At 37.1% G+C, this 16,980-nt stretch overlaps 1 protein-coding gene across 1 annotated transcript in view; it reads left to right on the plus strand.

Moving 5' to 3' along the window:
• Window positions 1–16,980, plus strand: part of SEC24D (SEC24 family member D) — a 118,118-nt gene that overhangs the window by 42,428 nt on the left and 58,710 nt on the right. The window contains exon 8 of the mRNA XM_011977605.1: window positions 1,738–1,865. Coding sequence (XP_011832995.1) covers window positions 1,738–1,865 — 128 coding nt within the window. The remainder of the gene's footprint in view (window positions 1–1,737; window positions 1,866–16,980) is intronic.

Below are 16,980 nucleotides of genomic sequence, written 5' to 3' on the forward strand. Positions count from 1 at the left end.
TAGTTTTAACCTGGTTTCATGGTTTCAGATCTTAGCATATACCATCTCTATATGCTAAGAATTCCCAAATGTGTATCTCCAGCCCAGACTTCAGCCCAGTCTCTAGATGTACATATCTAATTGTCTATTCAGCATTGCTGTTCGACTGTGTAATAGATTTCCCATATTGGACATGTCCCAGACTAGATTCCTTATCTCCACCCACACACCTGTTAAAACATCCCTTCCCTTCCTGCAGCCTTTCCTTTGTCAGTTGATGGCAATTTTATGCTTCTGGTTTCTCAGGCCAGCAACCTTAGTCATTCTTGACCATCACGCTCTCTCACACCTCACATCTTCACACCTTATATGCCCTTTAACAAATAAGTCACTGTACCTTCGAAATATATCCAGAATTTAGCCACATCTCAACACTTCTACTGCTGTCGGGCTAGTACTGCAGCAGCCTCCACATGGTCTCCCTGGTTCTACTCTTTCCCACTGCAATCCATTCTGAAAATGCAGGCAGAGGAACCTACATTACAGCATGACACTCCTCTGCTCTAAAACCATCAGTGGCTCCTCATTTCTTTGGGAGAAAAGCCAGAGGGCTTAAAATGGTCTCAAGAGTCTACCTCATCTGACCTGTTGCTTCGCTGAACTCCACACCCATTGGTGCCCACCACAGTGGCTCCATTCCAGCTCCATGGGCTTCCTACTGTCCCTCTGCTCCGGGCGTGTCCTTCCCCAGATACCCGCTTGGGTAAATCGCTTGCCTCCTGCGATTCTTTGCTTGGATGTTACCTTTTAAATAAGGTCTACCTTGTAAGTATTTAAAATTGCAATCTGCCTCCCACTTCCTGGTACCCCTTCACTAGATATGCTTTTTTCACAGCATTTATCACTTTCTAATGTCCTATATAATTTACTTTTATTAGGCGTAATATTCATTGTCTGTGTCCTCTGCAAGAGCATAAGCTCTGCAAGCACCTAGGACAGGGCCTGAAATGTCGTAGACACTCAGTGAACGTTTGATTAATAATTACATTTTTTTAGTCATAATATTTTATTTCAAAATTTATTTTAGACAGGTTATTCTAGTGATAAAAATATTCTTTATGTCATAGATATTGTTTTAACACTTGGATATGCCACGAAGTAAAGATATTTGGTCAAGAAGCCTAACATCTATTAAAAATAGATTAGGGTGTTTTTGAAAATAATACTTCTATTACAAGTAGAATTTTCATTTCTAAATTCAATTTCCAAATTTAGAAAAAAATAGTCAAATGGAATCATATTTGACAAAGTATCACTTGCTAATATGAAATGGTATAGAAATGCTTACCTTTCCCATAAGCAGATAGAAGAGGATGAAGAAATGACTGTGATTCAAAAATTTTGTTCTTTCATATTTGTGTGTCTGTTTGTTTAATTTTTTCCGTTGAATCTAAATACCTCTCAAATCTATAGTAATACTATATTAAGACTGCTTATAGAAAATAATAATAACTAAGATACTTATCTCTTTGCAGTAGGATTCAGAGTATTTTTATTTTGTAAGAAATTACAGTGTACCTAGAATGTAGATTGTAGAATTGCACAATACTACTTTTCAAAAAAACAAATCTTGAAGAGAGTTTTACAAATAAGAAATAATGCAATGTGTTATCTAGAAGTACCTTTATAAATATTTGAATATCTTAGGGAAAGTTTTTTTCTAAACAAATTTTAACTGTATCCTTTTGAATGTTTCAGGAAATGCCAGTCCTCGATTCATCCGTTGTACAACATACTGTTTTCCATGCACATCAGATATGGCTAAGCAAGCTCAGATTCCATTAGCTGCTGTCATCAAACCCTTTGCCACCATTCCTTCAAATGAGGTAAGAATGATATATAATAGCAATTCAACAATTTATCAATTCCAAAATTACTCTTTTCTTACAGTTTTCTTGTATGTTATTCCATCATATAATCAGGAAACTGGAATATATTTTTATAATGCAAAACATCTAGTGATTGAATTCATCAGGAAAACAAATAGTCCAAAAAGCTATGGTTTTTGGCCTCCTGTACACCAAATACAGATGGACTAAGTCAGTTTTTGGCTTATTGTGGTAATGCACATATATGCAGAAAATATAGAGTGTCCCACAGTAAAAGTATCATGACTTGTCATGAGGCCCTGATACCCTAGTTTAGAGCCCTTACATTGTGAGTGTTCTGTTGAGGGAAGATGATAGATCCTATAGTCCTTGATCTATTAGAGCAGATCTTACTACAGCTGCTTTAATTATCACTGGGCCAGGATACTCATCAACTCCTACTTAAACGTTAGAAAGCATGGGGTAGATAAATCTGTGTAAATTGGTTTGAAAATATGTGTGCAACATATAGTTGAGTGGGAAAAAAAGATAAGTGGTTTACATTGAAAATCTGCAGTTTTGTTGCCAGTGGGCATTTGATCTAGGCTTCCAGAAATAACCTAGTTCCAACCTACACTGCTGCCATTCCTTCTTTTGATGCCCCTGAATGTTGGATGCCCACATGTGCACAGAAACACAGGCACTGTAGCAGAGCAAGTCACACAGGGGAAGAAAAGCTTGACTTCCAGCTGGAGCTGTGACCATTACCCATTGCAGTATCCCAGTAAGCTAGGGCAAACCACAGATTCCTCTTGCTGCACTAAAGGCTGGAGCCCCAGTATTCCCTCCCAGCATAAACCTCAGTCTTGGATCTAATGAAGTAGGCTGATCTAATGCACACGTAGCAGCATCTGAGCAAGAGGCAGAGCATCTGCAAGAGAAAACAGATTCGTTCCCTTTCTTGAGCTCACCACACCAGCTGCTATGGAGAGTAAAGCAGTGTGGGGAAGGGGAGGAGGAAGCTGTGGTGAGTGGGGCTTACTTTATATCCTGTGAGGGAAAGCAGAGAGAAAAGAGAGATGTGTGATGTGTGCCGTGGCTTTCATACCCTTTGGGATCTCCGCTCACTGTCTTTATGAATGTAGTGTAGTCCTGCTGACACTTCTTTTTGGGAGTAGAGTGAACTGGCTTGGAGTAGGTCATGGGAGAGGCATTGAACTGTTTTTAGAAGCCAAACTTACATGTGGTATGGTTTCATATTTGTAAATCAAGATGTGCATTCAGTATTTTATATTTTAACCACAATCTCTTCCATGATGGTTCTAGAAATTTAATATAATATTTATAAATATCTCATTATACTTACTATGCTTAGTATGAATGTGGTAGACCAATATGTATTGACAAAGAAATGCCACTATGTACAATGAATGCATTTTAAAGAATAACTTAACTAGAAATATTTTCAAAGATATTTTCAACATTTTGTTTTGAAAATTTTCAAACATACAGAAAATCTAAAAGGATTTCCTAGTGAACACCTACATCCCTGCCACCTAGATATTACCATTAGCATGTAACTATACTTGTTTTGTCACATATCATGATGTTCATCTGTCCATCAACCCATCTTTTTTCTTCTAATGCATTTTAAAGTAAATTACAAACATTTAGACACTTCACTCTAAATACTCCAGAATGCACATCATTAACTAGTGTTCAAAATTTGCTTACAGATTATTTTCTCATTTGAGGCAAAATTCATTTACAATAAAAATGTACGTCTTAAGTGAACATTTATTGAGTTTTGACAACTGTATATACCTATGTGGCCCAGACACTTATCAAAACATAGAACATAATTGCCACCCCAGAAAGTTATCTCATGCCATTTCCTAGTCAACCCCCACCCCTTCACGTAACCTTCCTTCCCTGGCAGCCACAATTATGATTGTTTTCTGTGATAGATTTGTTTAGCCTATTCTAGCACTTCATGTAAATAGAATCATAACGTATGCACTATTGTACGAAGGTTCTCTTACTCAACATAATGTTTTAAGAGCCATTATGATGTTGCACGTATCAATAGTCTGTTTCTTTTTTATTGCTGAATAGTAATTCATTGTGTGAATATACTGTTACACCCTGGCCTCCTTTAAGAGGTCTTAGGCTGGGTGCGGTGGCTCGCACCTGTAATCCCAGCACTTTGGAAGGCGAAGGAGGGTGGATCACCTGAGGTCAGGAGTTTGAGACCAGCCTGATCAAGATTACATGACAATCTTGGCTCACAAGACTGGTGACAGAGGGAGACTCTGTCTCAAAATAAAGAGTTTTTATAGGCTGACTTCATGTGCAGGTATCCATAACAGTATGTGGTATTGGTCTTTTCTTTTGAAAGAGTCAAATACTGTACTTTTAAATAAGTAAAACATAAACAATCAAAAGATGAAAAGGGTATACAATGAAAAATAGGCCTCTGCCTACCTCTGCCTCCTCCCCTTTCATATAACCCTTACCTGTTCTTTGTGATTCCTCTAGAAATAAAATATGCATATAACAACATAAAAGTATCTATCCTTTTAAAAAAAAAAGTATGTAAATGATAGAATGGTACACACATTGTTCTGTACTTTCTAAAATTAATATCCCTGGCACTGATTTCATATTATTGCCTACAGAGCTACCTCTTTTAAAACAGCTGGGTAATATATTAATATGAGAAACATTATTATAACTATACATACAAAATCAATTTTGAGATGCATACTGATGTCAAACATGTGAAACCATTATGAATCCTAAAATTGAGGAAATGTATTGCCATCAGTGTGCCTAGAAGAACCATCCCCACAGCTTCTCTCAGGGGGATGGGATTGCTACACATGTGCAGCCTCTGACTTATTTATTCCTTTGCTATCTGAACCTTATCAAAGACATCTTTTATTTTCATAAACAGAAGATAATATTTCTACCTTGACGGAAACCTACAGCATCTCTAAATAGCAAAATATCATAGGAAGCAATTCTGTTGTATATCTGTATTGTGGATACATGGGATTTCTGCCCATGAATAGTGTCAGTTTTGGCTGCACCTCATTAGTGGCAATAAGTTTGCATGGTTTTCAGCTATCTACTAGCAAAACCCCCCTCCCTGCCCCTTCCTCGTGATAAAGCTGACCCGGGTCAAATGTGCATGAAACAGGAAAAAACTCAAGAGTTTGGAACCTTCTTCTTGTTATTGTCACTTAGTATTAACAATAAAATTATTCACTAATATCTTCTGGAAAATAAAGCCTGGCATTTCATGTTTTTGTCGCTGTTGAAAAACATCTTTCAAACATTAGTTTAAGCTTCCTCAAAAATGCATATATGCATTTTAAACATAAACTGAGTGGGCATGGTTTCTATTTTCCAAAGTTGTTTGTTTTAACCAAATACTACCTACCCACCAACATAAGATCTTTTTTTAGTAAGGACTTGTGCTGCATTTTCATCTCTGTGCTTTCCAAAGTATTAAACAGAAGAGGTTAGAGTGGTAGCTTATTTCTGGAATCTGACTTAGGGAGAAGCTCTACTTGTGAAAATAACACACTCTATTCCTTTAACATTGTTGGAGACTCTGAATACTGACCATGTAAATGTATTTGACAGTACTGTTTTCTCCACTCAGGCTCTCTCTACACAAAGCCCTTTCTTTTCCCCTAGACATTCAAGAATAGAATTACTCTGAATATATTTAAGAATTACTTTCCCTTATATAGCAGTGCCTCCTGGTTTGAATGAAGACACTCTCTATTTAAAGGAGTACTTTTATATTTATTTGTCAAAATAGACTTAGAAGTCAAAAAATAAGGACTGTGAAAGGGATACTGCCACACCAGAAAGTTCCTCAGGGGCATGTGCTCAAAAATGTCTTCCTTTCTGGGCATGTAGCTGGACCTAAACTTGGAGAGCTACCAACATAAGGGAATTATTGCTGCCCTACTACACAGCTAGCTAGATACAAGTCTGTATGCTACCAAGTGTTTGGCCTTCTTGACAGATTCTTTCCTCTTTTGGCTTCCATGATACCATCTTGGTGTAATTTTTCCTACGTCACAGGCAGGGAACATTTAAGTTCCCTTTATTGTTTTCCTGATCTCTAATTTGGGAGTTCATCAAGGCTTGAACTTGGGATCTTCTTTCTGCTCTCCTTAGATACCCTGTCCCCTCCAAAGACTAAATATCTGTAACAGCTGCTGCTGCTACTGATGGGCATAATAGCAGTCAAAATTTATAACAAGCAAAATTATAAGTTTTAAAAATATTTATTTACTTAATTCTCACATTAACCTACTTATTATCCCCATTTTACATATAAGTAAACTGAGGCACAGAGTTAGATAATAAACTTAAGGTCAACAGCTGCTAAATAGCAGAGCTAGGATGCAAACCCACACAGACTCTGTTGTCTAAAGTACTCTAAAGCACTGCGCTGTTACTTTCATTCATTCGTTTTTACATTTTCAGTCCCATACTCACATATCCAAACGCCTCTCTGAAATCTCTCCTTGGATGCCTCATAGAAACCTCAAACTTAACATGTCCAAAAATGATTTTCTGATCTCTGCACCCCAAACCTGTTTATTTTTCCACATATCAGAAAGTGGCACTATCGTTTAATTGTGTGAGGCAAATATCAAAAACTAAACAGTTATAGTTAAGTAATAATAGAAAATGAGGGATATGCTGATTTTAGATATTTATAATCCATAATCAGGGAAATAACAGTTTAAAAGTATCTTTTCTAAGCAAATGTATTACATGAACACTGTTATTCTACATATAAAATCATCCTTAATTATTTTCCTCTACTATAAATGATTTATTTTGGGGTTAGTAAAATTTTAGGATATGTTTGCTTATTCAGTATTGCCATCATTACTGCAATTTTAAAATCTTTTTTTAGAGATAATCTGCTTTGGCATCTACCAAAGTATTTATTTAGTACAGTGTTTTTTAAAGTTGGTTCCATTGTTTGACAGGTTCCAACATTTATAAGTGTGCTATTGTGTTAGCAACAGCCTATAAAAATAAACCTAACCCAAGCAGTTTGGACGAGAGGATGCTCCTTATGAACATTTGCTTTGGAGATGTTTGCTATTTCCAGGGGCATATCTGTGCTGTCACTGTTTAAATTTCGTATTCCTTACCATATGTTTTAATTTTTTATGTCTCTTAAGTGAAACCCATCCCTACAGTCAGTATAATTAACTGTAAGGTATATATTTTTAGCAAAAGTAATTGGTTATGCTGTAAACTCTTTTGTTTAGTAAACTGTGTTTTAATTTTTGATGCTGTATTTTAGGAACTGAGGTAGTATGGTATAGAAGTTCAGTGCAAAAGGATTGAAGATTATAACTAATTTAATTTTGCATTTTTTTCTGTAAAATAGGAAATGTTTATCTTTTGGACAAGTGCATAGTCTAATTATACATGCAATTAAGTAATTTCACCTATGTAACAGATGGTAGAAGCTTGTACTCCATCTGTGACTAGATTCAGGAATATCTGTGTGTAGTTTTTGGTTATAAATGGATATAATAGTCAAAGTAATTTCCTTGCTTATTGAATTAGCAAGGATAAACTGTCATCCAAGACTCAACATTTCAGTTGAGTTTTAATCCCCTACTTACTCTGTGCTAGGAACTCTGCTGAACTTTAGGGATTTGGAAAACGAGAAAAACAAGACCGGTTACTCTTGCCTAGGACTTATAAAAAATTTTCCCGTATGCAGCTAGCTTTCGTACAATGTGAAAAAGACTCTGATGGGGATAGCTTCATTGTTATATGGAGCTTAGTTTTAGGGAAAGTTTTACCTGAATTATGACTTAACAAATAAATAAGGACTTTGTCCTATTAATAAATGCTGTTTAGGCCGGGTGCGGTGGTTCACGCCTGTAATCCCAGCACTTTGGGAGGCTGAGGCGGGTGGATCTCGAGGTCAGGAGATCAAGACCATCCTGGCAAACACGTGAAACCCCATCTCTACTAAAAATACAAAAAAATTAGCTGGGCATGGTGGCACGTGCCTGTAGTCCCAGCTACTCGGGAGGCTGAGGCAGGGGAATCACTTGAACTCGGGAGTGGGAGGTTGCAGTGAGTGAGTTTGAGCCACTGCACTCCAACCTGGGCAACAGAGTAAGACTCCATCTCAATAAATAAATAAATAAATAAATAAATAAATAAATAAATACATGCTGTTTAAATCTTTCTTGTTAATGATTGTTTATATGTTGATTCTGTAGGTCTAAAGAAGGTACCGTTGTAGGGGAAAAAGGAATGGATGTCAAGGAACTAATTAATGGAATTAACAAGAAAGGAAAATTCTGTTAGAGAATAAGCCCAACACCAGTGCATTATGTCAATGATGGTCTTTACATCTGTCACCTGCAAAACGAATTGCTGGTTATACATTTGACTTTTCAGCTAATCTTGCTTGCATGGGTTGACATAGTTTTAGCAGAATTTATAGTGCCTCACTGTAGTAGTTTATTCACGATGACTATGTCTCCTTCTTTTAGGAAGATAGCAGCTTGTGTGGTAGGTGTAATCCCACTTTTATAGATGATGAAGCTCCACAGGTTCTGGGGCTATTAAAAGTTACTCGCTGGTAAGTGATACTGCTGCAATTCCAAATTTCAATAAAAAACAGTATTTATTTTTCTTGCTGGCTAAAGTTTTAGCAATGAGCCTCTTGCTCTTTCTAGAAGCTTACAAGTTATCTTGAAATAACCATTTTAAGTTCTTAAAGTCTTTTTGACTTTAAGCCTCTGCTTAGTACTCCTTGAAGGCAAAGACTCTCCAGAGTTCAGCAGTGGGCTGGGCATAGAGGTCTTAGTTGAATAAATGCACTCTCCTCAGGGTTGTAGAGACATTTAAAAGACAAAAAATAAACCGTATCACAGAATGGTGGTTGATTTGTAGGTATTTTAGGCCTCTAATTTTTTTTTAGCACAGTGAATCTTAGTTGTTCCTTGGTAGTAGTTGGGTCTACTGATAAACATGTTGCTAATGAAATAAACATTTTTTTATACTACTTTGGATATTTCATGTCTTACTTTTAAATGTAGTCATTTAAAAGTAAGACATGAATAAAGTATTTTATAACCCTGTTCACCTCTCTAACAAACTTGGTGGGTAAAAAAAAATCATTTGAAAGACAATGTGTTTTTTACAAGTTCCTCAACACTGTGGGAGAATTAACTCAGTTTCTTCTATCGCATATTCATGAGAAAGGTTCTGTTTCATTATAAAGGACAGAACAGTAAAACAATTGGATGAATTTTGGACCAAGATATTTTAGGAACCAATAAAAACTGGCTACTTTTTCCAAAGCACAGTAGCCAAATGGTGGAACACTGGATTAGGAGCCAGGAAATGATTTCAGGTCTCCACTGTGCCTTGTATTGTGACCTTGGGGCTCCATTTCTAAGAGGGAGAAGTCTGGTTCTGTTATCTCATAAATCTGGAAAGCTGATAGTGTCTGTCTTACTTTTCCAGTTTTATTGGACATTCACCATGGATGCCATTTATGAAGTCCTGTATGTTATTAGAAATTAATGTGAACAAATTTCACAGCCCAACCCAAAGTGATTTCATATGTATAGCACTTTCAGTATAAGTCTGGAGTGTATTATATTATTCATTTAAAAAGAAACAAATGGCTAGGCATGGTGACTGACACTTGTAATCCCAGCTCCTTGGGAGGCTGAGGTCAGATAATCACTTGAGGCCAGGAGATTGTGACCAGCCTGGGCAACAAAGTGAGACCCGATATCTACCAAAAAAAAAAAAATGTTTTTAAGTAGCCAGGTGCAGTGATGCATGCCTGTAGTCCCAGCTACTCAGGAGGCTGAGGCAGGAGAATCACTTGAGCTCAGGAGTATGAGACTGCAGTGAGCTATGATAGTGTTCACTCTAGCCTGGTGACAGAGTGAGACTTCGACTTTAATTTTTTTATTTCATTATTTATTTCTTTATAAACAGACAGAGTTTCACTCTGTGACCCAGGCTGGGGTACAGTGTGCAACCTCTGTTCACTGCAACCTACGCCTCCCAGGGTCAAGTGATCCTCACACCTCAGCTTCCCAAATAGGGACCACAGCCACATGCACCACGCCTAGCTAATTTTTGTATTTTTTTTGTAAAGACAGGGTCTCGCTATATTGCCCAGGCTGGTCTCAAACTCCTAGCTCAAGCAAACCACCTGCCTTGGTCTCTCAAAGTGCTGGGATTACAGGCTTGTGTCACCACATCCAGCCTCAACTTTAAAAATAAAGAGAACACATGAAGGCTGGGAGACTATACATTTTCACATATAGCCTAAATTTAGCTAGTTTAGTGGTAAGTGTGCTCTGAAATTAAACTGATTACTGTATATCATGGCCTGTAAAGAACTTAAAGAAGACTTAACTTACTTGTTTTTAAATGAAAACTTCAAAAACCAGAATTTATTTTTTAAGTTGTGTATCATAATCTTGTCTGCTTTAATGAAGTATTTTTAAAGTATCAACGTAAAAACTTGGAAATATAAAATGCATATATTTAGAAATAAAATGATGAATATAACATGTAAAATACCTCTGTTTTATCAAGTTAGTTTTGAAACTGAATCTCATCTCTTTAAGATTTTTGGTCACTGTTTATATAGTGCTACGAAAAAGTACTATGAAAAAGTTTGGCAGCTGAAGAACAGAATATCATCCCCTTTTAGAACAGTGTTCTAGCCTTATAGCACATGTGTAGGGAGAGTCACATTTGTCAGGGCAAAGGTCATTTGAATTCTTTTGAAGTTACATTTTAGAAACTAAATGCACAAAGCTTGTTTTCTTAATCACAGAATGATTCCTGTAAATCTATATTCTTTTATTAAATGGGGAACAACTTCGGGAGAAACAATACAAAGAAAACATTCTGTCATGGTTTAGTTTTCAGTGGATATAAGTGTGGGTTTGACGACCTTCCGTGCCCTAGTGGTTGAGGACCCAAATCAGCCTTCCTGGCTGTGAAACAGTGGGGAGAATTGAGAAGCCACCACAGACGAGGAACTGAGTTAGAGCCTTTTTGCTGCGATTTCTGTTAATTCGAAGACCTATATTTTCTCATATTTTAACATTTTAAAATAGAAATATGCCTTATTAACAAAGGCTTCCTAGCAATGTGTCATGTTGACCTGAAAGGTTTGGTGTCTCTTAGAATTGAAGGGATTTTAGAATCAATGAAATATCCTATCTATACCTTGCTTCATGCTTCTAACTTCTGTCAAATTTTGTGGATATTTAGATAATTCAAGAATACCAGGATCTACAATGTGTGCAGCTGTGCATCTTTGCTGATCAAGTACAAGAAAGTCAAATTATTTTAATGTTTGTATTAAAAAGCTTCATAGGAATCAAGTTCCCATTGAATAAAAGGCTAAAAAAATTAATAAACAAAATTATACTTTTAAGAAAGAAGAAAGAAAAATGTAGGAAAAGAAAACCCTGTCTAAACTTTTAATTTGACATTGTATCTTGAAATGTTTGAAAGCACAGATTATTTTTGAAGTGATTTTTTTTTTGTGAGGAATACAGCATTGTCATGAATGTGGTGGCTAGGGCAGGAATTTGGGAGTTAGATGGAGTTAGGTGCATAACTTGACTCTATTTTAGCAGAATGACCTTGAAACATTTACTTTTTTGAGCCTTATTTCTTTTGTAAGTAAAATTACAATAATATCCCTTAACCTGTAGTTGTTTAAAAATAAACCAGTCTTATCTTCATCAATATTATGATTATTTGCTGTACAATATTAAATTTCACCATGGAAAATTTTATTTTAGTCTTATAATCTTGATTTTGGGTGTCTGCTATATACAAGAAAGAGAAGTATGAAAACTTCAGGCAATTTATATTGACTTAAAGTGTATACATTTAAGAGGGATGTTATCAAACCCCTTCAGTGGTTCTAGCTACATATTATTATGTAAGTCTAAACTGAGATAGACTCCACAATTTATATTCATATGTAAATGGGAAAGAGGCTTAATTACTCTGATTTTGAAGGAATGTTGCATGGTATCTGTCATTTGATATTAGATCACCATTTTCTCTGTTTCTTACTATTTGAATGATAAGCATCACCATAACATAAACATTTATATAGACTTTATTTTTTCATAAGGTGTTTCACAAACATTTGCTGGAATGATTTTTCCTCAACTCCTTCACACTATTCTGTCCTTTTAGTCACTTCCTGAGGAGAGCTTTTGGGATTCTTCTCCAGCCCCATTCTCCCCTGTAGCTCAACTCATACCATGAATCCCAGTTTGTAATTTTGAGATGTAGATTTAACTAACATCTTTTTCCTGCTGGGTTCACAGGGGTAGGGACCACATCTGATTTTTCTCACTATTGCATTTCTAGGACCTAAAACAGTATATGGAACATTTTTAGCTAAATAATATTTAACTATGATATTTTAGTCATACAATATCATTTATATATAGAAGTACAGAATTTTGATGCCAAGTAATTTGGTGACATTTTTACCATAGAGATCTGCCTGTGCTCAAACATTTATTGAGCTTGTTGTATACAAATGCCATATTTGGTACTGAAAGTGTTACAAAGTAGGTAAGAAAGGAATTGACAATTTAAGTGCCAAACTAAGGCCAGGATCTGGTATTCAGGAGTCATCTCTTTATCCAGCTGTCTGCTTGAGTTCAGTTTCCGTGGTCTATAGCAATGAAAATATTTTATTTCCCACACATATGTTCTTATAAAAAACAGCCCTTTGGGGACCCACTACAAATGATTATTGCTTTAGTATTGCCAGCAGATAAAAACAGCTGCGCTGACTAGAATAACAGTTGCATAAGGAATTTGCAGGACAGTAAAATTCTCCATAAAGTTTAGCTTAGGTTTCACTTTTATTCCCCTCCACTGCAGTGTTTCTGTCAATATCATCTCACAGAGGAAGGTATATAGTATTCGTGAGCGTGTCTTTGTGTGTATTTGGTGGGCGGGGCAGAGGCAGGGAAGGATCTTATGAGCAGTATGTGTAACAGAAAAGAACATGTAAAAATCGTTAAAATGTTATTTGTTGTTTGGGAAAATACAACTATCATTTACTTTCTTGAAAAATATTTCTGTAAAATGCAGGTGAAAGAGAAGAACCGTAATTATCAAATCTAGTGTCTGTAGATATCCTGGAGTTCACCTACCACAGAGACTACTTTCCTTTATCCTGAACTGTAAATTAAAGTACATTGTAGTCTAACATGGAATGAGATTTAAGTTTTTTTGGTTTACTACATCCCGTACTCCCTTGTCCTCTATGGTTTGAAAAGTTTTGAAAAATTCTTTGAGTAGTTCAGACATAATTTTGTCTATATTTCTTCTTTCTTACAGAAAAGAATAGAAAATGTTTCATATTTATCAACTTTTATTTCTGATAAGAAGTCATCTTTCCTCTTATTTCAGTTTATTGATATAGAATAAATATATAAATGTATTTATTTCTCAAAATGCTTTTGAATTGGTCATCTGTTTTTTAAATTAAAATTTTTTCTCAACTTTTTTTTAACCCTGTTTTCAAAAATACTCTCCTTCAAATGATTTTTGGCTGTATGCCCAAATCAAATTAACTCACCAAAGATGATTTGCTGTATTACTGGAAGTAGCCCAGCCAGAGCACGGAGGATGATTAGTCACCGATGTTTTCTTGTGTTTAAGTAGAGATGAGGTTTCGCCGTGTTGGCCAGGCTGGTCTTGATCTCCTGAGCTCAAGTGATCTGCCCGCCTCAGCCTCCCAAATTGCTGGGATTACAGACATGAACTACTATGCCTGGCCAGTCTCCAGTGTTTACACCGATAACAGATTGAACTGCGTGACCCTTAGAGTCCTATATTTTTTTCCACTCTGAAAGGAATTTGTAGAGAAAGTTTTAGACATATTTGGACAAATGCATAGCTTCCATAGGTGTCTACTCTAAAGGCAGTTGATCATTTGATTTGAGTTCTGTTAAACTTCTTTACGGAAACAGTTTTATACTTGTATTTATAATTGTATAATCACTCCTGGGATTTTAGTGATGTTTTCAGTCACCTCATATACCTTAATCTAGACAATAATCCATGGTTATTTGATATGATAGTTTATAAACTATGACCATTTTTATGAAATACTTTGTTTATGCCACCTTATTTCAAAAAGAATTTAAGAATAACCAATTCAATTCAGTGAATACTTATTGTTCTCCCAGTATGTGCTGGATACTGTTCTTGGCACTTGAGATATGTCAGTGAACAGAGTGGACGAAGATCTCTGCCCTCATGGAGCTTACATTCTAATGGAGACTAGACAGTGAAACTGGTAAGGTTATCTGAGGCTATGGAGGAAGGAAAAAGTAGAGCAGACTTGGGGGATGACATCTGCCTGGGAGGAGGTGGAGTGTGGGTTTTGTAGATTAAATAGGGTGTTCAGGGCAGGCCTTATTGAGAAGGTGTCATTTAAATTCAGACCCTCAGGGGTCCGTTCCAAGATGGCCAAATAGGAACAGCTCTGGTCTGCAGCTCCCAGCTTGATCAATGCAGAAGACGGGTGATTTCTGCATTTCCAACGGAGGTACCCGGTTCATCTCACTGGGACTGGTTGGACAGTGGGTGCAGCCCATGGAGGGTGAGCCGAAGCCGGGTAGGGCATCGTCTCACCTGGGAAGCACAAGGGGTTGGAGGATTTCACTTTCCTAGCCAAGGGAAGCCGTGACAGACTGTACCTGGAAAAAACAAGACATTCCCACCAAAATACTGTGCTTTTCCAACAGTTTTAGCAAACGGCACACCAGGAGATTATATCCCGTGCCTGGCTTGGCGGGTCTCACGCCCAAGGAGCCTTGGTCACTGCTAGTGCAGCAGTCTATCGACCTGCGAGGCAGCAGCCTGGCAGAGGGAGAGGCGTACACCATTGCTGAGGCTTGAGTAGGTAAACAAAGCAGCCAGGGAAACTTGCATTCGGCAGAGCCCCCCACAGCTCAGCAAGGCCTGCTGCCACTGTTTTCTCCACTTCTGGAGAAATGATATCAGTAACTGAAGATCAAATTAATGAAATAAAGCAAGAAGAGAAGTTTAGAGAAAAAAGAGTAAAAAGAAACGAACAAAGCCCCCTCTTTTCATTATATGAAAAGGCCAAATCTGCATCTGATTGGTGTACCTGAAAATGACAGGGAGAGTGGAACCAAGTTGGAAAACACTCTTCAAGATATTATCCAGGAGAACTTCCCCAACCTAGCAAGACAGGCCAACATTCAAATTCAGGAAATACAGAGAACACCACAAAGATACTCCTCGAGAAGAGCAACCCCAAGACACATAATTGTCAGATTCACCAAGGCTGAAATGAAGGAAAAAATGTTAAGGGCAGCCAGAGAGAAAAGTCGTGTTACCCACAAAGGGAAGCCCATCAGACTAGCAGCAGATCTCTCAGCAGAAGCTCTACAAGCCAGAAGAGAGTGGGGGCCAATATTCAACATTTTTAAAGAAAAGAATTTTCAACCCAGAATTTCATATCCAGCCAAACTAAGCTTCATAAGTGAAGGAGAAATGAAGTCCTTTACAGACAAGCAAATGCTGAGAGATTTTGTCACCAGCCAGCCTGCCTTACATGAGCTCCTGAAAGAAGCACTAAACATGGAAAGGAACAACTGGTACCAGCCACTGCAAAAACATGCCAAATTGTAAAGACCATCGATACTAGGAAGAAACTGCATCAACTAATGGGCAAAATAACCAGCTAACATCATAATGTCAGGATGAAATTCACACATAACAATATTAACCTTAAATGTAAATGGACTAAATGCCCCCAATTAAAAGACACAGACTGGCAAGTTGAATAAAGAGTCAAGACCCATCAGTGTGCTGTATTCAGGAGACCCATCTCACATGCAGAGACAAACATAGGCTCAAAATAAAGGGATGGAGGAAGATCTACCAAGTAAATGGAAAACAAATAAAAGCAAGGGTTGCCATCCTACTCTCTGATAAAACAGACTTTGAACCAACAGAGATCAAAAGAGACAAAGAAGGCCATTACATAATGGTAAAGGGATCAATTCAACAAGAAGAACTAACTATCATAAATATATATGCACCCAATACAGGAGCACCCAGATTCATAAAGCAAGTCCTTAGAGACCTACAAAGAGACTTAGACTCCCACACAATAATAATGGGAGACCCCCTAACACCCCACTGTCAATATTAGACAGATCAATGAGACAGAAGGTTAACAAGGATATCCAGGAGTTGAACTCAGCTCTGCACTAAGCAGATCTAATAGACATCTACGGAACTCTCTATCCCAAATCAACAGAATATACATTCTTCTCAGCACCACATCACACTTATTCTAAAATTGACCACATATTTGGAAGTAAAGCACTCCTCAGCAAATGTAAATGAACAGAAGTCACAACAAACTATCTCTCAGACCACATGCAATCAAATTAGAACTCAGGATTAAGAAACTTACTCAAAAACCACACAACTACATGGAAACTGAAGGTCCGGCTCCTGAATGACTACTGGGTAAATAACAAAATGAAGGCAGACATAAAGATGTTCATTGAAACCAATGAGAACAAAAACACAACATACCATAATCTCTGGGACACATTTAAAGCAGTATGTAGAGGGAAATTTATAGCACTAAATGCCCACAAGAGAAAGGAGGAAAGATCTAAAATCGACACCCAAAATCACAGTTAAAAGAACTAGAGAAGTAAGAGCAAACACATTCAAAAGCTAGCAGGGATGCCCTCTCTCACCACTCCTATTCAACATAGTGTTGGAAGTTCTGGCCAAGGCAATCAGGAAAGAGAAAGAAATAAAGGGTATTCAATTAGGAAAAGAGGAAGTTGAATTGTCCCTGTTTGCAGATGACATGATTGTATATTTAGAAAACCCCATCATCTCAGCCCCAAAACTCCTTAAGCTGATAAGCAACTTCAGCAAAGTCTGAGGATACAAAATCAATGTGCAACAATCACAAGCATCTCTGTACACCAATAACAGACAGAGAGCCAAATCATGAGTGAACTCCCATTCACAA

Source organism: Mandrillus leucophaeus, unplaced genomic scaffold, assembly GCF_000951045.1.
Source record: "Mandrillus leucophaeus isolate KB7577 unplaced genomic scaffold, Mleu.le_1.0 Scaffold181, whole genome shotgun sequence".
NCBI lineage: Eukaryota > Metazoa > Chordata > Mammalia > Primates > Cercopithecidae > Mandrillus > Mandrillus leucophaeus.